At 39.6% G+C, this 27,840-nt stretch overlaps 1 protein-coding gene across 1 annotated transcript in view; it reads left to right on the top strand.

The window, feature by feature from the left end:
* The window catches only part of ADCY1 (adenylate cyclase 1), a 141,658-nt gene that overhangs the window by 59,455 nt on the left and 54,363 nt on the right, over window positions 1–27,840 (top strand). Inside the window, exons 3-4 of the mRNA XM_027904993.1 lie at window positions 2,490–2,608; window positions 15,999–16,110. Coding sequence (XP_027760794.1) covers window positions 2,490–2,608; window positions 15,999–16,110 — 231 coding nt within the window. The remainder of the gene's footprint in view (window positions 1–2,489; window positions 2,609–15,998; window positions 16,111–27,840) is intronic.

The raw sequence follows: 27,840 nt of genomic DNA on the forward strand, positions 1-27,840 counted from the left end.
ATCCAGAACAGTACTTATGAAATTCCAGCATCATTTTGTGTTTATGCCATCTTAAGCACCAGAGAATTTAGCCATCAGTCCAAATTCCTCTCTTGTGTGGATTATCTGTTCCCTGCTAGGTGGTCAGCTCATTTTAAAACCCCAGTGCATTTCACTTAAAATCAGCTGTAAGACACAATCAGCAGTAAGACACAAGTAGCTGGCAACAGAGCTTCACAAGATCCACTGTTGACAATATATTTGGTTGGGATTTTAACCTAAATTTTGGGTTACCCAAACACAATTCTGTGGCAGAAATATAAGCATACTTAAGAAATTAAAATAAAAATTATAGCAAATACCATTTTTTACCAAAATGTGAGACAACTTTGGTTGATCAGAAATGGCTATAAGCATAAATTGTTAGCAAATATTTAATTTCATCATATTCCTTGCAACATTCTTACTATACATATAAGAACGGCAGGAAATACACTTAATGATCCTTATCCTCAAGACAATGTGACTGCCACAAACATACGAAGGAACTTTAGTCTACAGTAAGTACCAGGCCAATTCTGTAAAGTTTAACTTATTCCTCAGTGAAATAAATATTCAATGTCTCTTCTTCCAAAAGAAACTGTATGTCATACTTGTTCTAGAAAAAGCAAGCAGGGAATTTTCCTTTCCCCTGCCTGGCTGTAAAAGCAAGGTGTTGAACAAGGGAGAGGGAAGGGGTTTGCCTGGGGTAATTTGACACACACAAAAGAACTAACTAGCAGGCCTTTATTCCAAGCTGATGGCCCTCCTAAGACTGTGGGGAGGGATGATGAGGGTTTCTTTTTTCCCCTGGGAAACAGGGTGAGGGCACTTCCCCTTTTGCCTTAACTCAGGCGAGGTGTGTGTTGGGAAAATGCTCTGAGGTCGTTTTGTTCTTGGCCCAGTCCATCTAGCTGTCTCATTAAAGTGAAACACTGTAAAATTAGAAATTTTGAGTATTATTTGATGGTTTTGGCTGGTGAACACGTGTATTGGAGCAATACAAAGCATTTGTCTGTGCAGATACCCTCTTCATAGTGTTAGTTGTTTCTCCTTACTTATTTAATATCATGTAAATAAAAGAAGGATCTGGTTCCAGTATATGCACTTCTGTGATGTCTCCCGGCTGCCATTACAGTGGCTCTCGACTGGTAGATAACAGAATCACAGAATAGTTGAGGGAACTCTGTAAGTCATCTGGCCCAGCCACCCTGGCTTCCAGGATGAGATCCTTCATCACTTTTCCAGGACCCAAGGTAAAACTGACTGGCCTGTAGTTCCCTGGATCCTCCTTAAGGCCCTTCTTGAATATAGAAGTGACGATTTCTTTCCTCCAGTCTTGAAGCACTTCTCCCAGTCACCATATCTGACTATCAAGAATGGCCTTAGAATGGCCTCTGCCAGTTCACTTAGTGCTTGCTGCTGCATCCTGACAGGGGCCATGGACTTACTTCCCTCCACTTTGCTTAATTATTTCCTGGCATAATCCTCTTCCACCCAGGGTATATCTTCCTTGCTCCAGCCTTTCCCCTTGTTGTCTGGAACCTGGGATTCCTGAATCAGATTGGATGTGGTTATGTGAATTCATTCAGACTGTTGCCATGGCTGCATCTAGCAGGTCTGGTGGATAACTTTGGAACTACATTTTAAATGGCAAGTATTTTCTGTGTGAAAATAAAACTTAAGTAGGTATCTAAGGAAAGTTTACAGCACCTAAGAACAACAGATGTAGATTTTCCAGGTAGTACCTGGCAAATTTTCCACATATTCTTATATGGAAAAAAACACATAAGGCTTTATAGTCAATACTGAAAAGATCCAAAACATTAGAGATCCTTTTTATGCAGGTTAGTGACCCATGCAAAAAATTTCCCTGTGAATATTGCAAGAAGATTTGTGTCTAACTAGGGTTTTGTACTGATGCATTTCATTCCTGAGCTGGTTGGAACAGAGACTGCCACACTGGATAAGATGCCGCTAAAACTGTACCTCTATTACCGTTCTGCTGAATTGGAGAGTGGATAAATCCATCATCCACTCTCATTACTTAATAACCAGCTGTCATAGTTCTTGTAATGTAACACTTTCATTAGATCAAGGAAGAAATAGGACACACAAAAGCATAGCAAATAATCCTGGGAAGTCTTTCCCAGACAGATAAATGCTACTAACAATAAAGTAAGTTGTTATTATTAGCAGTGTAATGTTAATGAAAATGATGGATGATTATCTGTTCTTGAAGCTGCCTCTTTCCATGTAGCTTTTTGATTTTTTTTGTTTTTAATGCAAAAGCCTTTAAAAAAGACAGAAATTTGAGAGAAATGTGTCATCTTATTTATACAGCAGACATTTTAAGGAAGCAGATTAGATTAGGAAAATATTGTCTAGCTAAATAGTTTAAAACTTTTGAAAAATAGTCACACACTATACCACAAAACTGATGAGGTTTTTTTGCTTATGTTTTCTTTTAGGAACGTCTTTTGATGAGTCTTTTGCCCAGGAATGTTGCAATGGAAATGAAGGAAGATTTCCTGAAGCCTCCTGAAAGGATTTTCCACAAGATTTACATTCAAAGGCATGACAACGTGAGGTAGGGTTGATTCTGCCCATGAAATAAACTAAAGAAGAGAATATTTAGTACAAGGACCGTGATGCATAATTGCAGTCAGGTTTCAGTGAAAAAAGCCCAAGCAGTACAGTGAAGATTTATCTTTTATACAGACTAGGAGAATGGATGCGCTGGGAAGACTTCATAGTCTTCTCAGGAGTTAATCGTGAATCAATAAATGCCTTAGAATAGTAGTGATGGGAGACAGACGACTCTTTCCAAATGAGTAGTCATTGGTTTTGTACTGTATTATGCTTTGGGTGAATAGGAATATTTATTTCGCATGGTAGCTTTTACATACTTATATTTTCTATAATAAGATTAATTACTTCTATTGCAATAGATTTTTCTGGGTAATAGCACGGAAATACAGAAAGAAAGTGTGATGTGAACTTTAAAAAAAGTGTATTTGTCCACATCATATAAGCACTACCCCTCAGAGGTTATTGAGGAAGTTCAGTTCTACTTCTTGCCCTCACTCATTCAGTATAAGACTGTTGTGCAAGTACTCCCATTTATACAGTTTGTTCTTGGAGTGCATTCTCATTTGCTATTCTTCTTTGCCATCTGAAACAAATTCCTTAAAGGCCTTGCCTCTCTTTTATCATACTGTGTGTTGTTTCCACATCAAAAGCAGTGTCAAAGAGGTTCAATTGCTGTTGTTCTTGTACTAAGCAAGGTGAAGGCTTAGTAAGTGATGTCACAGAGCTGCTTTGACTTGCACCGTGTACTCATGTAGCAAAGGAGTAAACTCTTAGCACCTTCTCCTCTCCCTCATCCTTCTCTCAAGGTTCAGTCTATCTCCCTGTGAGGAGAGAGTTCAGAAGACTTACAGATGAGGTCAGTTTTCCACTGTAAAATTGAAAATTGATCATTAGTAGTTCACTTCATGTGAGCGGTTAACTCTTACATAATCTCATGATTGATCTCATCACTCTGCATACAAAACTCTTAGTTTTTAATAATCAGTTTAAAGTTGTTCTGAATGTACAGTACCCCAGAGCTGATGCTGCAAAGTTAGCAGTGTTGTTTACAGTCTTTGATGGTTCTCAATTGCCAAAGTCAGACTTGAGAGCTCCTGAAGGGCACACTCAAAATCCAGTCAGCTGTTTTCCTCTTCCACTTTCCTTGTTTATACCTCATGCTTTTATGATGTTGCATTCCCTACCGGTGCTGTTTGCATTTTTTTTTCTTTTTCCTGCCAATCTTCCATCTTTGAATGATGTCCCACCTTTCTCTTTGCAGTTGTGCTAATCGAGTCTCATGTTTTGGTGCTTGGGTGTCTTCTACTTTGGCCCTTTGGTGATCACATTCCTTATATACTTATAAAAATGTTGTCTAGTTATACCATCAAAGTGCTATGAAATATATGTATATTGCTGGTTGCACTTATATTCAGGGTCAAGGCAGGCCAATGATAATTATATTATTTATATTATATTTATATCTTGTATGTGTCAAAGGTATCTGCTTCATTACAGTGTGAGGGGTCATCTTCAACAGCACTGCTCTGCAGCTGGACTGGTTGGTTATAATGCTTTTGAGTCCTCCCTTGTGTTGAAATCTTTTAGAAATGTAAATTCAGGAGTACTCTTTTTTCCCCACATGATTATGTTTTCTCACATAACCACTAAAGCTTCTGTGACTTATTCACTTCTTCAGTGGGGAGTTTATAAAAGTTTTGGAATCCAAATACCCTGTCTGGAGACGTAAACTTATTCTCTGACATTAAGAAGGTACTTTTGGGGCAAATGGAAGCAAAGTAAACTGGTGTAATTTTAATGCCAGATGTAAGATCCTCAAGGAAGAGAACTGAAAACAGGAGACCTCCCTTCCCCATCTGTACTATAAGAAAGTGTCTTGCCTTTTATTGCAGCAAAGCAACTACTGTACCATTAAAAAAAAAAAAAAAAAAAAAAAAAAAAAAAAAAAAAAAAAAAAAAAAAAAAAAAAAAAAAAAAAAAAAAAAAAAAAAAAAAAAAAAAAAAAAAAAAAAAAAGGGTGAAATAGTGCCCAGAAAATACCCAGCAAGTTTTGTGACTGTGCAGATCAGAAAGGATTCAAGGGAACTCCCAGCAGGTGCCACCCTGACACCAGCGTGGAGAACAGCACTACGGCATCCCTCTGGGAAGAGCTGCTGGAGGCCAGTGCCAACAATAAATGTGTGCTTTTTTAAGGAGATGAAAACAACTTTTTTTTTTTTCTTCTGGGTCATGGCATCCCAGGCAAACATTCCTATATTCTCATGGTTTGTCCTTTTCATATCAAGCATTCTGTAAAGCACTACTATTAAAACAAACCAACGAAAAGCCCTTCTATAATTCTAAATTCCAGGATTTTTTAACCATCAAAGCTACACGATGGAGTATAGAAAATGAGGTGCACTTTTACTTTTTCTCCCAGCAAATGTATGGAAGTGTCAGAGCATTGTCCTTCAGAAAGGATAGCCTGAAGGAGGTAGGCATGCAATTATTAAACTGCATGATTTTTTCATTCCTTATCTGTCAAAAAATCCAAAACAATGAACCCTCAACAGCAAAAAAAAAAAAAAACCTTCATAAGTAAAAAAAGTATCTGTTTTAATCTTCTAAATATCTGCCTGAAAACAAAAGCCAATCGTATTTAATCACTAGATCTTCAATGTGAAAAATAAGACATTCATACAGCTGCCTTCTTTGCCTCCTCCCATAAAAACACAGGTAGATATGTTACAATAGAGATGCATATATCTTTTTAAGAAGTGAATGATGGACTGGGAAAAAAATTCTAGCCCATTTCAGATAACCACGGCAACAGCCCTGGTTTATCAATTAGTTGGTGAATATTTTACCAAGTACCCAAATAGTTGTTGGATGACTGCCTGCAACTGACTGTGCCTCTGGTAGGGAATGAAAACACACCTCTCCACAGTGAAGATGGAGCCCTCAGTGTTGTGTCATGCTTTGATGAGATCTTCCCAGATCTGTAGTGCATCTGCTACCTTGAGAAGTTTTTGAACGGAATTGCTGTGCAGTAAGAAATAAGTTCATGGTTTTAAGTGGAGACAAACAACTTAATGGAAATACAATATGCAAAACAAGGCATACAAATACACATTCAATAATATTATAGCATTAACAAAGTGAGGACGCTAAATTCAACCATCAGGAAAGTAAAATAATCACAACCAATATAATACCTGTGGCTTACCAGAAGGAAATAGTCCATGTACAGTCGAGGACCCGTTTCAATGCAGTACAGGTGGTATTTTACAGGGGTAATCCCAGCCAAGGACACCATGAATTATATGGGGAACCAGATGTCAAGCTACATGTAAAGACTACCCAAAGGACCAGCTCTTCTATGATGCTTAAAAGAGTACAGTTTGTGACATGAAAGAAGCAGCTCTTTTTCTAAGACAAAGTTGAGTAATGTAAGATTAATATTTCCTTCTCTATTTCCTTGTTTCTTTATGCCTACAGGGCTAAGGAATTTACAGATGACATATGTATGTACTGTGGTTACCGTAAATACTCACTAGTCCTGACTGAATCTCTCCACGCAGCTGTAATTCAATTAAGAAATTTTCAAGTTGAATTTCACCTCAAATATATACCCTGTATGGAGACCTCAACACATTTTGTCTCTTTTGGAATGGACTTTTCCCACCCCATTAGTTATTCACGAAACTGTTTCAACACATGGATGGATACTGGTATACTAACAGACAAATTCTTCCTTTGCTCTGTAACTCAATGTTCAAGACATAAAAAGAAAGTGAACATTGAATGGCTAATAATTTCTTGAGCCTTTGGTTCAGCAGTTTCATTTAGCCTTATTTTTACAAGTGTGAAATAGAACTGGATGCTTTGTAAGAAGAGATATTAATTTCTGGAAACACACTGCCTGATTCAAAGCTACCAATAAAAAGATTCCCTGGGGCATTTTAGAGGTTCTTGTGACCCAGTCTGAAGCCAGAACACAATCTGTAGCTATATATATGCAAATATTTCTGGTCTGTCCTGTCTTTTAGAAATCATCAGAACTTATATAATTTTTGAATTTAATGTATCCATTTTAACGTTTTAAAAAGCTGTGATAATGATGTCTATGAACAGATTTCTGTATGTAGTCTTTCTGAGCTTGTAAGACTTCACAGTGAACTAGTTTTCATAAATGATTTTATGTAAATACATATCCTCCCTTTATGTTTAGTTTTAACAGCCTGCTTTAATTTTTTGAGCGTGTTCTTCTTAAGTATTTCAGTGAGTCATAAATTATTAATTAACTTTCCTTACATTTGACCTTTCAGGAAAAAAAAATCCTACAGGTTTTTTTCTGAGGCAGCGTTTGCCATTAAAATACCATTATTACTATAAGTTGTACTCTAATTAAACAAATGACCCAAATGGAAATAAAAAATAGGGCCGACAACCCCTTCTTATTTTGCAAACTGCTCGTTTAGACAAGTGCTCCGTTGAAAACAGCAGGACTAATCAAGTGCACAAAACATGAATGAGTGCTGTTAAAAGTGAACACTTACCACCTACAAGCTCTCAAATCACTTGTGTGAGTTGGCAGGATTTCTCCTTCTGAATACCCCATAGGTTGACATAGAAAAAGGTTGCTCTGTCAATACTCACAGCTGGAAAGCAGTTTAAATTTCTTAAAGCAAGCCACAGGCTTTCCAGGCTCGGTTCTATCAGGTGCAGCCACGTCCTGCCGTGCAGGGATCATGGAGGGAGTAAACAGGAATACAGAAGGTCTTGGGGCAATGACTCTGAGCTTGTCAACACCGAAATTCTCCCGATTGTCAAGGAGTACGAGATAATGATGTATGCCTATGCTGAACCATCTTGGCTCTTTGTGACAGAAGAGAGAAATGGCTGCTTATAATGCTTCCTTTCCTGAACTTGCTCACTGGAGTGCTGCTTTGCTTTTGTTCAGAATTTTTATACCCAGAGCAGTTAGAAATAGCTGTTGGCATATCAAACCAAATACTCCGGGTAACTTAAAAAAAAAGTCCATTAAAAATTAGAATCACAGAATCATAGAATGGTTTGGGTTGGAAGGAAACATTAAAGATCAGCTAGTCCAGTCCCTGTGTTAGGGTGAGGTTCATCTTTCACTGCGTGAGGTTGCTCAAAACCCTGACCAGCCTGAGCTTGAATATTTTCAAAGATGGACTATCTGTAGCTTCTCTGGGAAACCTGTTCCATGCTCATAGTAAAGAATTTCTTCCTTGCATCTAATCTCAGTCTACATGTTTTAGTTTTAAACCATTCCCCCTTGTCCTAGCAGTACAGACCCAGGTAAGAAGTCCTTTTTTGCCTCTCTCATACACCCTCTTTATGTGCTGGAACGGTGCTATATGGTCTCCTTGGAGCCTTCTCTTCTCCAGGCTGAACATTCACAACACTCTAACAGGTCTATGTCTTTCCTGTGCTGAAAACCCCAGAGCTGGACACAGTACTCCAGATGGGCTCTCATGAGAGGGGCATAATCACCTCCCTCCACCTGCTGGCCACACTTCCTTTTATAGGATACATTTGGCTTTTTGGGCTGCAGACATACAGAGATGATTCATGTACAGTATTTCATCCACCAGTATCCCCATACCCTCCTTTGCAGTGCCAGTCTCAACCTATTAATCCCACCTTGCATTCATGTTTGGGATTGTCCCAGCCCAGGTGCAGGACCTTGCACATGGCCTTGCTGAACTTAACAGGGTTCATGCGGGCCCACCTTTCTAGCCCGTCAAGGTTCCTCTAACGTATTATTTTTCTCCCAGGACTTAATTATAATATTGACGTGCTGTTGCAAATTATGATTTTAATAACTGTGAGGCACTGGATCAGTTCTCGGTAGTACTTTAATTATTGTGTTGGAACCAATCAGTGCGTGTGTGCGTGTGTACGTGCGGGCAGGGCGAGGCCGGCAGTCACACCGCGCTCTCAGAGCTCACCCAGCTGAGCTGCAGCATGGAACTCCAATGGAGAGGCCGTCAATCCAAAAGGGCACACCTGGAGCCTCTGATTGGCTACACCACCCCTCACTCCCACCTGGAGTGGCACTGAGTGGTCAGAGAACCGGATGTCCCGCCTAGGAGGCGTGGCCACAGGAGCCAAAGCAGATAAATACAGGAGCACAGGACTGGCTGTTTTGCGTGTGGCGCTGGATCTCCGTAGGACACTTTGATGGTAGCTACTTATTTTGTTTCTTTTGTTAATCTCTTTCTTTCTTTACTCTTTTAATTTCTGTTTCTTCACTCTTATTTAATATCTTGGGCAACTTAAAACCGCTGGGTTTGATTCTGCAAAGTTTTGTGGGTTGGTGTGTGCTGGGTTGGTGCTTTGTGGAATGCTCTAACTTGGTTGTTTGTCACCCCTTTTCAACCTATGTCAAAACCCTTATTATCTTCCTAAAATTGAAAGTGTCTCCTGGGAAAATGTGTGGAGCATTCTTCTCTTTGGGTTATGTCAAGGTATTAAGAACCAAAGTCTCTGCAAGAGTTTTGTAAGCAAACTCTTGGAGCCTTAAATATAAAAGTAATACTCAGGGTGTAGCTTGAAGCTTTTAGATGGGGTTCTTACAATAACTTGTCTGTCTAAAAGCCAAAGTGATTTAAGTTTTTACCAGATTAGTCAAACTTTCTGTCCCTGTGAACTTACTGATAAAGTCCTGGTATGAATGGTAAGTCAGGGTTTTGGTTACTCAGACCATGGGATTTTCTTTGCCCAGTCTGGTTTACTGGGGCTTGATGGGGTCTATCTGTCAAAGAAGGGGAAAACTATCTTTGGTTGGGAAGTTGCCAGACAAGTTAAGGGGTCTTTAAACTAAATTTGTGAGGGGAAGGTACCTATCCATCCCAATCCTGCCAGTCAGGCACCAACACCTGTAATGTATACCCAGAACAGTGCAAAGGCATTCCAGGTATTTCAGCTTTATCCAGGACCCAGGTCAGATGCCTAAACACAAACACATGTAGGATGGGGAACAAAGAAGAAGAACTAGGGATGTGTGTACACCTGTGTGGGTATGATATCACTGGCATCATGGAGACACGGTGGGATGTTTCCTATGATTAGAAAATTGGAATGGAGGGTTTTAGGCTTTTTAGGAAAGACAGACTGCAGACACAAGGATGCGGTGTAGCTGTGTATGCCAGTGACCTGCTGGAGAGTATGGAACTCTGCCTGAGGAATGATGAGGAGCCAGCTGAGAGCTTGTGGTAAAGAATAAGGGGAGGGCAGGGTATGTTATAGTGGGGGTCTGCTATAGGCCACCTCATCAGGAGGATGGTGCAGATGAAGCCTTCCCGAGGCAGATAGGAGCAGCTTCATGCTCTCAAGCCCTGGTCCTCATGGGGGATTTCCTGGTATCTGTTGGAGGGACAACACATCAGGACACAGGCAGTCCCAGAGGTTCCTCAAGTGTGTCAGTGACAACTACCTTACACAAGAAGAGGTGCCATACTGACCTTGAGCTCACCGGAATGGAGGAGCTGGTAGTGAATGTGGTCGCTCAGCCAAGGCTGCCTTGGAGCACTACAAGTTGGGGGAGTTTGAGATCCTCAGAGCAGTGAGGAGAGCACACAGCAAGGTCTCAGTCCTGGAATTCAGGAGAGCAGACTTTGACCTCTTTAAGGACCTATTTGGTAGAGTACCATAGGGTAGAGCCCTAGAAGGCCGAGGGGCCCAAGAATGCTGGATGAGTTTCAAGGATCACCTCCTCCAAGCTCAGAAGCAATGCATCCCACCAAGGAGGAAATTGGGCAAAAATGTTAGGACACCTCCGTGGTTGGGTAAGGAGCTGCTCAGCAAACTCAGTGAAAAAAGAGACTTCAGAAAGTGGAAATGATAGTAGTTGGCCAGGGAGGTATGGGAAGCTAGGGACAAGGTTAGGGAAACAAAGCCCCAATTAGAATTGAGTCTGGCTTGGGATGTTATGGATAACAGGAAGGGCTTTTATAGGTATGTTGTAAGCAAAGAAGGGCTAGCGATAACATGGGCCCTCTCCAGAAGGAAATGGGAGACCTGGCTTCCCTGGACAAAGAGTAGGTTGAGTTTCTCAACTACTTTTATGCTTCATTCCTCAGTGGCAAGTGCTCCAGCCATGCCATCCAAGTCAGGAAAGAAAATGAAGGGACTGGGAAAACGAAGACTCTAAGCCCACTAAGAGAGTCAGGTTCAAGACCATCTAAGGAACATTACTGTACACAAGCCTATGGGACCCAGTGAGATTCATCTGCACGTACTGAGGGAGAGGGCAGACAAAGTTACTAAACCACTATCCCATAGTCTTTGAAAAACTGTGGCAGCCAGGTGAAGTCCCTGGTGAGTGGAAAAAAGGAGATATAACCCTCATTTTTAAAAAGGGGAAAGCCAAAGACCTGGGAATCTACAGACCAGTCAGTCTTCCTTCTATGCCTCGGAAGATCATGGAGCAGATTCTGCTGGAAACTGTGCTGAGGCACATGAAAAACAAAGAGGTGATTGGTAACAGCCAACATAGCTTTACAAAGGGGAAATCGTGTCTGACAAACTTTGTGACCTTCTGTGATGGGGCTACAGCGTTGGTGGATGGGATAGAACACCAGACGTCATCTACCTGGACTTATGCAAAACATTTGACACTGTCTCCAAAGTGGAGACATGGACTTGATGGATGGACCATTCAGTGGATAGTGAAATGACTGGATGGCTGGATGCAAAGAGTTGTGGTCAATGGCTCATTGTCCATGTGCTGACCATGATGAGGAATGTCCCTCAGGGGTCACTACTGGGGCCGATACTGTTCAACATCTTTGTTGGCAACATCGACAGTGGTATCGAATGCAAATTGGATGACTGCATCAAGGTATGTGGTACAGTCAACACGCTGGAGGGAAGGGATGCCATCCACAGGGACCTTGACAGGCAAACCACATGAAGTTCAACATAGCAAAGTGCAAGGTCCTACACCTGGGTCATGGCAATCCCAGGTACACCTGCAGGCTGGATGGAGAAGTGACTGAGAGCAGTTCTGCAGAGAGACTTGGGGGCGGTGGTTGATGACAAACTCAGCATGAGCTGGCAGCATTCACTTGCAGCCCAGAAAACCAACCACGTCCTGGGCTGCATCAAAAGGAGCATAGTCAGAAGGTAGAGGGAAGTGATTCTCCCCCTCTGCCTCATGACATGCCATCTGGAATACTGCAAATTGTTCTGGTAAGCCCCCAATATTAGAGAAGAGAAGATTGTGGGAAGACCTCATAGCCATCTTCAGTATCCGAAGGGGGCCTACCGGGAAGCCAAGAAGGGACTCTGCATTAGGAACTGGAGCGATCGGACAGGGAGTAATGGGTACAATTGAAAGGGGGAGAAATTAGGTTAGATATTAGGAGGAAATTTCTTACTGTGAGGGTGGTGAGACACCAGAAGAGATTGCTCAAGGAGGTTTTGAATGCTCTGATCCTGTCAGTGTTTGAAGCCAGGTTGCAGAAGGCTTTGAGCAACCCAGTCTAGTGGGAGGTGTCCCTGCCCATGGCAAGGCGGGTGGGGACTAAATGATCTTAAAAGTCCATTCCAACCCCGTAACATTTTATGATTCTATGAGATTCTGTGACTAAAAACTACAGGACAAAAGCTGAATATTTCAAAGACCATGGGATTGCAGAGATCTTGGTATAGCACAATGTTAGCTTGTGCTCCCCTTGCTTAGTTGTGAGATGGAGGAATAGAAGCATTTCTGAGCCCCTGGGCGACACAACACCAGGCTCAGCACTGCAATAGCTGCTTAGCCTTCCTGACCAACACATTCACATCGCTTGTTGTGAAGAGCAGTGCTTGAATCATGTGCAAGCTATGCTGATGAGCAAACAGAAGCGACCTTTGTCCGTTGTTTTCACTTTCCACTTTCATTTCTCTACGTTCTTTATTAGTTTCAGTTTAATTGAGATTGGGGTTTTTTTCTTGGTTTTTCACCAGAGTGCCCCAATGGCATTGTTAATTTTGTGGAATTAAATTGTTTAATTCTGTGGAATGAAAGCAGGGAGAGACATATCCCTGAATGGTCATTAAGAGAACCAGTTGTTAATCGGTAGCTTTTCACTTCTTGTTTCCACATATGCTAACATTTACTTTTTTTTTTAAAATAAAATTACTTGACAAAGCCTTTGTATATGAGGAATAAACCATTGTGAGGAATCTTTCCTGCATAAATAAGGTAGCTGTAGTTTAGTTGACTCTAGTTTAATCATCTCTGAGGATGTGAACCTCCATGGCAATTACTGATTAAGTTACTGTGAAGCAAGGCTACTTTGCTCTTGGATGAGAGTATCTACAGGAGTGATTAATGTGCTTTAACACTGATGTCACTCCTATAGTTGCTTTGTCCTAACTTTTCTAAGTATATTAGACATGGCCTAAATTTAAGGTCTTAGTATTTTTGAGTGACTAATATAATCAAAGGAAAGGAAATTCCAGTGCCCATGTGGGAACTTAGATTTCAAATATATTTGAGTGTATTTGAAAATATGGTTTGGCCCTGGAAACACTTGAGGTATATCACTGGAATTCTGGCACTGTATATCTTTTATTTTCTTTCTTTAGTATCGTTATGAATTTCATGGCCATAACAAGAAATCAGATCTCTTTTCTGTTCTTACTCCTTGTGCTGATTTTGCCACCTCCTGATAAAGGCCTTCTGTGTCCAAAAACCTGAGCAGAACATAACAGAGATAAAAAAGTCTATTACATCATAAGGGTGATTTGACTTCACATCACAAATCAAGGTGCTTTTAGATGTTATACAATAAAGAGTAAGGGTTGGCACTGCCCACTAATACTGGTAGTATTTACTACTTCTCCTATTCTCCTTTCTTAATATTTTGGGTAACTTGGGACTGAATGGGCTGGATTTGGTTTAGTTGTATGGGTCAGCATGTGCTAGGTCAATGCTTTGTGGAATGCTTTCTTTTGGTTGAATGTTACCCTGCATAGTTTTGCCAAGTTCTCTTATTTTCTGAAGTTTGCCAGTAAAAGTGCCCTCTGAGAAAAAGTGTGTGGCTTTTTCTCCTTTGTGCTCTCTCTTAAGGTGTTAGAAGAACCCAGGGCTCTTCTAAAGCTTCACTGGGCTAATTTTTGGAACCTTGTACATTTTTAGAGGAAAACTGTGGCGATCTTTTAGGTTGAGACTTGGGGTCTTACAGGGGGTCACCCTCCTGTGGACTGCAACCCCTGAGAGCAGACTGTGGAAGCAGTAGGCTTCCAGTCCCCAGTTGCACTTTGGGTATGCAAAGCCCCTGCTCCTCAACTGGCTGTTTCCTACCATCCCTTCTGCAGCATCAGATTTGGTCATTTGTGTTTCCGTCCACTTTCAAAGGAAATGCCTCAGCTGCTACAGTTGTAACATTTTCGCTGTTGTCTTTTTCAACTGTGTGAATTCTGATGTGAATTTAGGTCATGAGAAAAAGGACCGTAAAGGAAACTGTGTGAAAGACATTGGTGCACATTTAAGTTCATTTGAAAATTTTCAAGGAATTTAGCAGGATTGTCTGATACTAACTTGTGAATTTCCAGAAAGACCAGCCTAAGGCTGTCAAACAACAAGGATGTCAACACAGAATTAAGAGAAAAATTGGATTTTCTTGGGCAAATATTCAGAGTACTTTGTTTGTGTCGTTGAACTGTTAAGTTAATGCCTTTTACTTTACCCTTCACCTATCTGGTTAACTTCCATTATAACAGAGGCAGGAATCAGTAAAATTACCTAAATGCTACTGACTGTTTTATTTTAAGATGACTTTTTGTTATGTGTAAACAGCATAGAAATGGAATAGTTATTTTTTCCTTGAACTGGGGCCATCTTGAGCAGTGCTCTCAAAATTCACGCTCCAAGGAATGGATCATGCTGCCTCAAAGATTAACATGACAACATAGAGGCTTTGCTTGCAGACCAAAGCCACTGAACTTTGGATGAGTTGGTTTTGTGATGTCATGTGCTACATAGTGTGCTGTGGTGGACAAGAGATTTTAACAGCTGGTTAAATGGGATTATAGAAGCAGGGTCTGAGTCAGGAATGCCCTTTTTGTAGCTTACTAGGGGAGCTGAGACTTGTTTATGGAAAATGGAAAACAGTAGACTTATTAGGCCTGCTTTTCTAATGTTGCTATTTTAACTAAAGAGTGAAGGTTTGCTGAGGTGAAGGAGAGTACATAATGCTTAATTCAACTTACAGTTTGTAAGCTAAGTTTTACACTATGTCAAGTGTATACCAAAGTCCTGCATCGTGGGACTGTTTATTAACATTTGCATCAATTGTTTGACATGTCTAGTTTGGGTGTTGGAGATAAATGCAGTGTGTTCCTGCAGTTGGCATTGCACCTCTGCCAACAGAAGGAGGAATCTAAGGAATTGAAAGGATCATGGCACCATTCTCTCTCAAGCATCTGGATTTACACGAGAATTTTTCCTCTCTCAATCTGGTACCCATGCTTCTTTCAGCTATCTCTCTTGATCAACAACTGATAGGCAGAGATTGTTAAAGCAGATTAAGCTGTTGGACCATGAAACCTTGCTAACACTGATGAAAGCTGGACATTTACCTGAGTCAGTCAGCACAGTATAGAGAATACTGGCTCCTCACAGGGAACTACTGTAGGACCACATCATGGAGCTACTGCACATAAGTTATTAAGTCCTGTTGTTCAATATTTAGTAAACCTCATGCAAGGTTTATCTGTTTGACTGTGGAACTCTAGCAAAACGGTCTTTGAAACCAGTCGAGCTGAGGAGATGCCAGCTGCAAAGAGGAGAAACTGTTCCCCGTGCTCCTGGAGAACCTGTTCCCCGTGCTCCTGGAGAACCTGTTCCCCGTGCTCCTGGAGAACCTGTTCCCCGGGCTCCTGGAGAACCTGTTCCCCGGGCTCCTGGAGAACCTGTTCCCCGGGCTCCTGGAGAAACTGTTCCCCGTGCTCCTGGAGAAACTGTTCCCCGTGCTCCTGGAGAAACTGTTCCCCGTGCTCCTGGAGAAACTGTTCCCCGTGCTCCTGGAGAACCTGTTCCCCGTGCTCCTGGAGAAAGTGTTCCCCGTGCTCCTGGAGAAAGTGTTCCCCGTGCTCCTGGAGTGCTCCCCGGGGAGCTTACGAATGAGGTGCTTTGCAGTATCTACACCAGATGGATGTGTAGGCATTGAAAGTGCCCAAGGGTTCTCAACAACAGTTGACAGGACCAGACCAATACCAGTTTGTCTGAATCTTTGCCGTATTTTGTTCCAACTAGCACTTTACTGGTAGCATTTCAGGGATTATTGGAGTTTGTGCTTAGGGTCACATTCGTGCTATAGAAGAGTAGAAAGAGAATGTGAAGATATCTTCTGTACTGATTTTTCTATCTTTTTCTTTCTTTACAGCATTTTGTTTGCAGACATTGTGGGGTTTACTAGTTTGGCATCACAGTGTACTGCTCAAGAGCTAGTGAAGCTGCTGAATGAGCTTTTTGGAAAATTTGATGAATTAGCTACGGTAAGTACAAATTCTTTATTTCAATTTAATTTTTATTTCCTTCTGAAAAATTATGAATGAGTTACGTATGTTAGAAATATGTAACAGACTGATTTAACCCTGTGTATCATGAATTTCTAAAGCTTCCATTTTTTATTGATGTTCTGGAAAGAAAACAGTCTATTTTAACTGTTTAGGAAAGAAACATGCTATTTTAAAACATACTCTTCTTTCCCTTCCAAGCAGTCCATCTATGTTCTTTATTAATTTTGTTTGCATCAAAACAGAGAAAATATTTCAATATTTACATTTCTGTCCTTCTTGGATAAAAGCCCAGAATAATGGAAAATATGAATATTGGCAGTTTGGCATAAAACTATTTTCTGTGATAGTAGGAAGCTAGAGAGTAAAATTTGTTCTTCACAGAGGGCACTCCTTGCCACAGAAATGACAGTTGCTTTTCAGAGGCTATTGTAGGCAAAATGGGATCCATAGCATAACTGATGCTTATGTTTTGGTTGCTGCACTTACATTGTGCTAGATTCCCCAAGGAAGGGAAAATGAGAGAAATGTTCCTTGCCTATAACTCCAAGCAACCTAATTTGACAAGAACCATTTGACAAAAAAAATGAGAGGAATAGATGTGCCAGAAAGTCATACATCTTGTTTCAAATTACATTTAACAAGACGCTGGAAGTGTGTTTGTCCCTTGAAAAAAGCAGAACTTCATCAAATCTATCTTGCTTGCCAGCCATGTCCATAGAGCCTTCATTGCTGAGGAGTGTCACTTCCACGTAAATTATGCTCCTCCACTATCTAGCTATTTTGTTTTCAGACTCTGTGCAGCAGCGTAGAGGACATATTTTTTTAGGCCCTCCACATAAATGGCATCCAAATTTTTTCAGTCCAAACTCACTTCTCCTTGATGCAGTCTTCCACGGGAGAGATCCAAAGCACATGGACATTTTACATATATATCTTCCTCTTGATAAACAGCTCCCAATACCCCAAGGAGAAAGAAATCTGATTCACAAGATGCCAGGGTTGAGGAAGACCTGTTCTTAGTTAAATGGATTATCATTTGATCGAGTGCTATGTCCTGATTTGCACTAGGTATTCAAGTCATAACAAAAAGAAACTGTATGTTCCCTTTTCCCAAGGAAAGCAGAAGATTAACTTAGATGCTGAATAGAGATGCAATGGAAGTATGGGGGGTTTTGGTATGAATTTGTAACACAGTCAGAAGCCTTTGCGTAATCAATTAATTACTGGAACTACTGGCAGTGTCTCAGAGAGAGCACAGGTCCCCAGCCCAGAGTGCTTCATACATGAATACCTTGGAAGTGAAATGGACTTCCATGTGGACAGTCATTGGTGAGAGCTTAAATGGCTTAAGAAGTTCAGATAGTCTCCTTACTTTATTTCATTTTAATTTCCTAAGTTAATTTCATCCTTCAAACGTCAACCAGACATCTGACAAGCTCCGTTAAAACTTATAATGCTGTCATCCGTGGAGTCTTCATAGGCATGAAACACGTGGCAGCATAATAACGTGGAGGTGCTGTGACACAGCAGAGGAGCTAGAAAGCCTTAGATTTCCTGTTCAGCTTCCAAGGATTCTTTTTTTCAAGTTTTAAAATAGATCCCATTGTTTCTTTCAGCTATTTGAGGAAGATTTGCTATTTAGTTGTACGTCTGGCTCAGGTTGTGCTGTACTGAGGTGTGATTAAGGACAGAATGTACAAGCTTTCCTTAGCGCCTTGTGATGTGATTGAGCGAGACTTGTAATTGTGTTTCCTGCAGTCAGAGCAATGTGCTGAGAAGTGTAATTTTTCAGAAGAATTCTGATCTTCTGGTTAAAGCAGCTTCTAGATAATCATTATTAGGTCAAAACAGAGAACTGAGCTGATTTTTATAACTGTGCTGTGCTTTAGTATTCAGAATGATTAAGGAGGAAACTGTAGGGTCTTAAAAGAGAAGTGTAACAGTGATAAATATGCTCGCTGTGACTTAATGAAGTGCAATCTATGAGTGTGCAAGCTGTGTGCTGCTACTTCTTGGGAAGCAAAGTCAGTTGGAAGGGGCAGTTTTTGACAACCCTTGTTAAAACAATTCCCTGTCTTAAAAAGGTAATGCTTAAAAGGAATGCCTGTAACCACTGTGGGAAGTGCAGTAAGTGTAAGGTAGCATATGTTGGCTGGGAGCTTCATTTAGAGTGTTGGCACACTGACATGTTGTTGAAATAGTGAGTCTTTGTTTTTTGACAGGATAGTTCTGCTAAAGTTTGTCCTTCTGACATTTAGAAGCTGTTTCATACTTTTTATCGTTAGGTATTTCTCTCTTTCTGTATGCTGTCCTTTTGGGCTTTTTTTTTCTTTGGTCAGGCATATAGTTGTGCTGTCTTTGAAATGATGCCTATTTTTTTTTTAAAACACAATAGCTGCAGATACAGTTACAGCTTATGAAAGGTAGTTCTGAAGGCAAACCTTAGTTTTCAATATATTGTCATTCAATTCCTTTCAAAGCATCCTTGTGCGTTCTGTTAATAGAGAGGGGAAAAGAAATCCTGATCTTACTCTCTGCTAGAACTGTGTTGTACTTTTATCATGTCCTTTCACTTTTATTCACCTCTAGAGAAAATGCTTTTTAAGCACTTATCTTGCATAGCATATTTTACTTTGTAAATCACTGAGTCTTTGAACTGTGCTAGAGAAGAGATGGTCAGAACACAGTACTTAAAATCACAGAATTGTAAAATATCCTGAGTTGGAAGGGACCCGTAAGGGTCATCAAGTCAAAATCCCTGCTCCTTGCAGTATTACCTAAAACTGAACCATAAGAGTAACAGCATTGTCCAGATGGTCCCTGAAAGTGATGACATGATTTCTGTGTTCACTATAGCAAAGTTTGGTTTCTTAAAGAAACAATATTAGATAATCATATTTCATATAGAATTTTTGTGGTCTCCTCAATAACTTTTGAGTCCTAGGGTCAACATCGGTCACTCTGAAGAAAGGAATGTGAGTCTCAAAAATATAGAGCTCAACAAAAAATGAATGACAGTATTAGTATCCTTGCAAGAGCGCAGTTTCATCCTAGTCAGACGTCAGAGACTCCACATGGGGAGGCGTTGTTATGAATGCCTCGGGATTCATTTGTATGTCTGATTACTGAAGTCTTGTAATGTCAGAGTCTTTAGGCACCCTGATAGAAGCATTTTAGATAAGTCTGTTCATGCAGGGGTTGCCCTGAGACTGTGGGACTGTACATAACAATAGCAAGCTACCTTCCTGAACATACACAGCTGGTGAAGTTTCTGGTAAGGTCCAGGACTAGTTCAAATAGTAAGAACTATTTTGTATTGATTTCTGTTGGATTTTATATGCTGTTCAGGCTTAGCTTACTCACTTCTGGCTGTTGCTTTGAAGCTTTTTGATTTCTTCCCACTAAACAAGGGTAACTTTGTGCAATCTCAGATTTCACCCTGCTGATAGTCATTCTGCATTACATGTTCTCAATAAATGCTTCAAGCAGCTGATCTTTGCATGAGGTCTTCAGGTGCCTTGCAATCAACCTCTGATACAGCTTGCTTTCAGTTTGTCATTCTTTAGCTTGTGAGAGTGACACATTTTAATCAGATATAATCACTTGCATTAAGCTGGCTTTATGTTCGCAGAATTTCTGGACACATGACACTTAGGCTGGGTGCCTTGGTAATTTAATGCACTGCATATTTCACTGCATTTTCTCTTCGTGCTTTAACCATGGCATGGATTTCCTGTGAACAGGGGAGATTCTCTGGGCTGCAGTTACCCAAGCCGCATCCCATAGAGCTGCACGTGTCCCCGCTTGGGAACTGTCATGGTCAAAGCTCTGCTATGTTGTGATACAGTTTAGACATGCCCAAAATATTTTGCTTGTAATACATCATCTTAATAGAAAAGAGGAGGCATTTATTCAGCAATCTGTGTTGTAATGAAATAGTTTGATTTTTAGACATATTTTTATTTTATTTTATTGTTCTTTTCTGCGTTAGATTTCTCCCACGTACATCCTGCATATTTGTGTTTACAGATTCAGTTATTTCCCTTTCAACTTCCTTGTTACTACATCTTGGACTTCTAAGACTTTTCATTTAAGAGTGGACAAGGATAAATGAATTTCAGGTGTTTTTCAAAGGATATCACTAGAAGAGGATATTGATATTCTGAATGAAAGATCTTGCATTGTGCCACTTTTGCCATCTCATCTATTTGGTGGACTGGCACACAACACTTCCTTGTTCTTTCCATTTACAGTTAGGTATACCTCCAGGTTTTGTCAGTATTTGTAGGCTGAGTCAATTTTTATTTTTTTCCATTTTAATTTAGTATTCTTCCCTGATTACCTCCTTACCATTTAACAGTTTTTACTTTACATATTTCAGTGTTACTGAAGTGGCCTTTTGTCCCTCTTCAGGCTTAAAGATACTGAACTAAAACACATTGTCTCTGAGAACCTTAGGCAAAGAGTCAGTAAGTGATATTTTTAATCATCCTATGTGTTTTTTAACTGTGTCAAGAACAGTCAGTTCTTTGCTGAGCGTTGAACTAGCTTTTCCAAGAAGCAAGTATTGTAGGAACATACAAATGGGCAAGGACCACAGAGATTAGATCTTGCCTATTATTCAGTATGCTTCAGGAAAGAGGATACTGTGCTTGGTATACTAATTCTTTGTCACTATCCTTGTCATAATTTGTATGCTTGTGGTAAATTACCAAATTCTTCCTGAGTTTGTGCGCTGCAAATCTGGGGTTTGCATCTTTGTATATGACTGTACTGGATTATTCCAGTCAGCTTCAGATGCAGGCACTTGTGCTGAAACTGGTTATTATGTCTACGCAGTTAGCATAGAGAAAAATATTTCTGGAATCTGGAAAACTAACCATTTCCTGAAACTTAGAGCTCATTTTTTTTCAGCAGTTTGTAATGTATTTGTTTTAGGCTTGGTTCTCCTGAGATATATCTCTTTATAAAAAGACAGAATCTGAAAGGTTACTTAATAAAAGCTAGAAAGGAGACAATCATGCATGTCAGTCATAATTGTTGTGTAGAATATTCTTGCTAAAACTCTTTTTCATTTCTAAATAAATTAACATATATGACTGTCTCATATGTGTCTCATTCTCCAGGACTAAAAACATTTAACATTCTAGTTTTGTAAAACTACGTTCCACGCAGAGCAAGGAAAAAATTTATTGTGAGAGCAGTAATGCACAGAAAAGCTAGGCCAAGAAACCATTGGGTTATTGCAGGTCAGCATATATAATTGCCAGTAAAACTGAGGGAAAGCATTTGAAACAAAATGTTGTACTTTTTAGGCTATCCTGAATATTTCTACATTTGTTTATGAGTTATATGGCCCCCATGATGGCAGGTAATTTGTGATGACTTCACAAACACATTACTAAATTACAAGTTTCTGTATGCTCATCTGGAGATGGCCTGCTTTCCTCAATCAGATCTTATAAAGTAATTTTCTGTGGCACCTCCTGTGCTGTAACCAGATTTGTTTTCCTTTCCTATTTTCTGCCACTCTGTAGAACTCTTCCTATTAAGTCTATACTAACTCTTATTATAGTAAGTATGTCTCCATTACTCTGCTAAATCAAACTCTGGAGTATTGCAGTTAGCTCATTCTCAAGGCTTTCTTATGCTGGGACTAACAGATGTGCAAGAACTAATGTAAGTTGATAAAAGTTACTACTTGCAGAATTTATTCCATTAAAAGGTTATGAAAACAGTCGTTTCAATTTTTAAACCTACAGTTCAAAACCTGGGTGAAAAAAATGGTAAAATGTGTTTGTAGTAATTGACAGGGTTCAATGAAATTTTTTAATGGGCAGGACAATTTTCATAAGCATATTAGCCGTATTGGCACACTGCAGTGTCACTGAGCTGGTGGCAGTTTGCATGTCACTTTATTGCCCTTAGGATTTTATTACGAAGCTTATCTGACAAGGTGGCTTCAATAATCCCTCACATGTTGTGGCCCACATCCAACATAGTTACTAAAGTAGGTTTGGATACCACATGTGGAAACCGTGTTGGTAAATCTATTTTGTTTCCCTGGGGAAAAAAAACCAAAACAAAACATAACAACAAACCCACAACAATATGATAAGGGAAATTATTGTTTGTCATTAATGAAGTTGCAGATGGTGTGAGTAAACTCTGCATTCAGCTCTGGGGCCCCCCAGAACAAGAGAGACCTGGACCTGTTAGCGTGGGTCCAGAAGAGGGTAACAAAAATGATCAGAGGGCTGGAACATCTCTGCTGTGCAAAAAGACTGAGAGGATTGCTATTCAGCCTGGAGAAGTGAAGGCTACAGGGATATCTCATTGATATTTTCTCTCATTGATATATTGATATACATATCTTTCAATATGTAAAAGGAGGCTTATAAAAACTTTATTAGCATCTGTCGGACAAAGGGACAAAAAGGATTTAATCTAAAAGAGTGCATTTAGATGTTCCATAACTTTATGATTAGAGTGGTGAGATGCTGGCACAGGTTGCCCAGAGAAGCTGTGGATGCCTCCCTCATCTGTTGAAGTGTTCAAGGCCAGGTTGCGTGGGGCTCCGAGCAACCTGGTTTAGTGAAAGGTGTTGCTGCCCATGGAAGCTGGAAACAGAAGTTCTTTCAAGATTTAGTGATTCCATGATTTTCATAGAATTGGTTTTTTAGAAGTTAGCCAAAGTAGGCTCACTTTTCATTGTAACAGAAGGAGGGTCCTTTCAAAGGGGTTTCAAAGTAGAGCTCTAATGAGCATTTTGCATGTGAACCTAAAGCCATGTTTTCATCTTTTTTTGCACTTAGCTGTATCTTTTGAGAATACTGCTACAGTCTAAAAGACTTTCACTTGGTTGTCCTTTCTATGGAATTATTGTTATAGTTTTGGTTTTTTTTGCTGAAGCTCTTTGGTGCACAAAACAGTTAAAGAGCTGAAGGGAAAGAAATAGAAAGGTTTTCTTTGTTTTGTTTGATCTTATAAGGAAATTAAGTTAAAAAGTGTAAATCCCAAAAATGCAAAGTGATCTCTTACAAAGAATCTCTCCCTTTCTTCCCATGCACTGAACTTAATACCTTGGTGTGGTATTGCTTAGTTACACTGCGCAGCTTTCCAGCTAACCCCATCCAATTCGCTGCCTTCTCTTCCAGGAACCTGAAGGAGGGTGATTTGTCCTTCACCATTTCCTTAGCAGCAGAACACTGTACTTTGTCCTTCCAAAGGCACTTGGAGCAGTGACCATACCTTTGCAGAAAGGAAGGAGTAACAATGCCAGGAAAAGGAGTTAACCCCCAAATGTCTTTTACTGGTCTGTATTCAAACCTTTTGAAAGGGGGAGCTCAAATATGGCATCTGGGCCATAACTGTGAGGCTGAGCCACCTTGGTTAGTACTCCAGAGAATGAATAGGAAAATTTGCACTTATTCCATCTGTTGTTTATATATGCAAAAAGGGTGAAGGTAAATTTGCAGAACCATGTGTGCATGTTGCACATGTTTGGATGAATCCATATATTTATACAGTTTGATAGTCAAAATATTGGCTTTTATGGTTCTGTTCCAATCTAATGAACAGCTATAACAAAATTGAGTAGATATATCATTTCATATTCAGAGGATGTAGCAAAAAAATATGATTCTTTCCGTAAGTGTCTTTTACATCTCTATACACATCTGTAGTATATTACAGCTTCCTAGAGTAACTCACAGCTTTCTAATCCCATTTTTCATTGAGATTAATAGCACTTTGGGATAAAGTGCTGTAAATGTTAAATATGCTGCACATGGTATATACACTGAAAATAAGTTTCAGTGGTAACAGTGGTGAATCCTATTTTGTCTTCTCTCAAGACTTCTTTGGAAGCAGAGTGAAGATCTAGGTTTGTGAAGAGATAGAAACAGCGAATGTAATTCCTTATTCTTTTACATCTTTGGGGAGTTTTAGAGGTGCTTGCATTTTTTCCCCAATGGTAATTTTACACAGTAATAACAAAGAAAGGGCTGTTACTGTGATGTGGTTAGCCAGGATTATTGAATTATGGCTCGGGTCCCTGAGGAAAAGAGAGATAGTTTGTAAAAAGGAGTGTAGTTCCCCTGAAATACATAATGCCATGCTGACTAATATCAACTGAAAATTTGATGCCTTTTTGCCTATCTGATAAAAACAATTCAGCTCTGAGTACAGCAGAATGTACAGAGTGCTCAGATGAAGCTGTTGGAATGGAGCTTTCCAAATGAAAACTAATGATAATCCAAGAAGTAAGAAAAAGAAAGCAAATGTGAAAGGGAAAAAAACCCACAGAAGTACCACTGTGATGCATCCTTTCCTCGAGGTCACTGATCTTCCTTTTGGCTTGCTGAACGTCTGTAAGGGAGGGTGACCATGCCTCTCTCTGGCACTGGCTGGCCCCAGTGATGAAGCTGTTGACAGGAGAGCTAGGAAACTAGTCTATAATCCTTCTTCAGCTCTCCCAGTTCACCACTTCCTCCCAGAATTAATTCTACTCTCGGTGAAAACTGAACCATCAGAGATTTGCATTTAGAAGTTTCTCTCTGCCCAAGGCTTCTCTTCAATATGTGAAGAAAACATTGAGTTAACTGATTTTTTTTCAGTGAGTCAGGCAATTTTTTCCCCCGACAGATTCAAACAGCTTCAGGCAGTGAATGGAGGGGGAAGGCATGAAGGGGTTTTGAGCTCAAAGGCTGTTTCCTTTACTGCCAGTGCATCCATCTCCTCCCACTCCTCTGCTATATGCAGTGCTGCTCTTGTACTAATTTGCAGCTATGCAGGGACAGTATCCAGAGATCTCCCTAGTGCTGAAGTCTGAGATATGGTGAGGATGCTGAAGCCTTATCTGTGTAAGTCCAGGCCTAATAATTCTCCTCCCTTTTGCCCCAACATTTAAATAGCTGAACCTGAACGTATGTTGGTTTTAGTTTTCTATTTTCTTTTTTTTCCTCTTTAAGACTCTAACTTTGTGATCACTAAGCATTGTGGATGGTGACCAGGACCAAACTCCTGTTCACATTTTTCTGGCCTAAAGAAAACTAAATGTTGTCATCGCTCATGTCCACACCATTCTGAAGGACTGTAAGACTGGTAGGGTCTGAGTTAGGGGAAATGGGAATCACTGCTTATGCATCTTTTTGTAGGCCTTATTAATCTTTTCTCTTACTCTGCAAAGCATAGCTAAATCCAAATTGGCTGGATATGGTAAAGAACCTTTTTATGTACCTTAGGTGATGCAGTTTTTATTAGGAATGGCAAAAAGGTGTCTTTCTAATTTATGGATAATTAAACTCCCTCCTATGTATAGATTGTGGTTCCAGGAGGGTAGGACAGTAAAAGTCTGAAAAGCACAGCTGCAAATCAGATTGCTAGCAGGCTTGCTGACAAAGATATGAGTGTATATAATAAGCATAAAATATATTGCAATTAAGTCACACAAGGTAGGATTCACCCTTTGTGCAATTCCACTGCAGTTAGTGGAGTTACGAGACAGAGCTCAACATTTAGCTTTTAAAATCTTGCTTTTTAAAATTGAAGTCTGACCTTCCTTTTTGGCTCGCTGTGATAGGTGTCACATACCATGATGACATGTGAGTATGTAGAAATACATAGATTGTTGCAGTGGCAGAAGGAAGACCAGGGTCTCTTTCTGGCATTAGTTTCTGCCATCTCTAAAATAAAAGCTTTAAAGAGACTCTTCTGCTACCAGACGGCATTACAAGTAACAAAAATTGATCCTGACTTTGGATCTGTTCATGTAACACTTACTTAGATAGGTTAAAAAAAAAAAATCTCAGCAGTGGCAACAAGGATTTTTGCAATCTGATATCTGAGAAAGATCCTCCTTTAGAAGACTTTGCACTTATTTAGTACAATCTCTCTCTTCTAGAGAACATCTGCTTATGCATTTTGCTGGGAGAAGTCTGGCAGCTTCTTTTCTATTTCTTTGAGACAACTTATATATATATAAACACACACAAATATATAAAAAACTTTTTTACCAACTGTAAAGTCTTTGCCCTTTTTATTAAAAAATAACCGTATCCTGAGAATACAAAACAACATTTGACTTCTGTAGTGCAAGAATGTGGAGTTAATGGTCTGAATTCTCAGTGTTTCAGTCTAAGTTGGCATACTTCACTCTTTCTGCAAAATGCATTAAATAAAGAACTGCAACAACAGCAAAAACCCAGTCGTTTGAAACAGAAGTCACCCCCCCCCCCCCTTTTTTCCACCTAACAGATGGGTAGAATGAACTGCTTTATAAAGTGCTTGTCTGAAAGTGTAAAGAAAGCTCTTAGCAACTTTGAAGTATCCTCTGCTTTCCAAGCTGGGCTTGCACTACACGCTGACAAACCCTGTGACGGACAGTTGTGCCGGAGGGATTTCTCCAGATCCACTTGGAAATGCCTTAGTAAGGCACTGCAGGTGGGCAGACTGCCTGGCTAATGCAATGCTAGCAATCTCTGGTGCTTTCTATCATTTACATAAAATGAAATTATCAGTTGTTTCTAAACAGACATTGCTTCTATCAGTTGTGACTGGAATTTGTGACTAAATACTTGAATTCTACACTGTCACAAATGTGAAAAATATTGGTGAGTCAGGAGCGTCTTTGGAAGTTGCTGAGGAAACAAAATGAGAGAGAAGGGGGTTGTTTTATTAATTTGCATATCAATCCTTAAAAAGATTGCTTTTACAAAGCTCCATTGTGACTCTTTCCTGGAAGCCTGCCTCACGTTTCAAGAAAAAGAAAACAAACAATTTTTCTAGAGTTTACTGTATATTAATTAACTATTAAAAATGAGGACAGTGAGGATAACATCTGATAAGGAACAAGCAGAGTGATTGTTTAGCCATATGTCTTCCATCAATGTAACTATTTTTCCAGAAAAAAAGTGTCACAATTGTTTTCTTTTATTTCTCTTCTATATAAACAATACATTGAATTGGAAAACTGGTAATGGATTAAGCTCTAGTTTTTTTGTTGGTTTTGTTTTTTTTTTTTTTTTTTTTTTTTTTCTTTCTTGAACTGTCTACCAGGCTTTTACCAAGTTGTTAGAAATGAGGCACTATTAAGAGAAATCACTGATTGATTAACATGTATGTATTGTTAACCCTGGGTTACTGATATGGTTTTTATGAATAGCTTTCCTATGGGTAAAATAGACATTGCCTGGCCACAAATCATGCATACCAAATGTGAAGATGAAAAGAGCCTTATGGAAGATTTTAAACTGTGGGCCAAAATTGGATTTATTTTGGAAAGCAGATTTCAGCTTTAACTACTGAGCACCCTCTACTGATTCGAGATTTGCCCAAAAGAAAATAAACAAATAAATTAATTTTTTTTAAAAAAAGGCTTATTTTGACAGTATAAATTAGTGCTATCTAGAAAAAAACTTTTTGGTTTCTATTAAATCACATAGTGATTTCTGTCCAAAAAACTTTAATTAGAAGGGCTATTTTGTGTCAAGATAGATTTTGAGATCTGCGTATTACTTTGTGTGCATCAATAATTATTTCACTTATATAATACCACTTAACCAAGCATCTCAAAGAGGTCTAGGTAAAACTGGTGAGGCACTTTTTGACTGTAGGCTGTGGAAATACTCTTAAGGCCCTGGTGATAATCCTTTTAAAATATGCTTCTTTTCATTAAAATACGTATTAGCAATGATAATTAGGGTT

This window comes from Empidonax traillii, unplaced genomic scaffold (genome assembly GCF_003031625.1).
Source record: "Empidonax traillii isolate 1590-97213 ecotype Southwest subspecies unplaced genomic scaffold, ASM303162v1 scaffold1109:size413625, whole genome shotgun sequence".
In the NCBI taxonomy this organism is placed as follows: domain Eukaryota; kingdom Metazoa; phylum Chordata; class Aves; order Passeriformes; family Tyrannidae; genus Empidonax; species Empidonax traillii.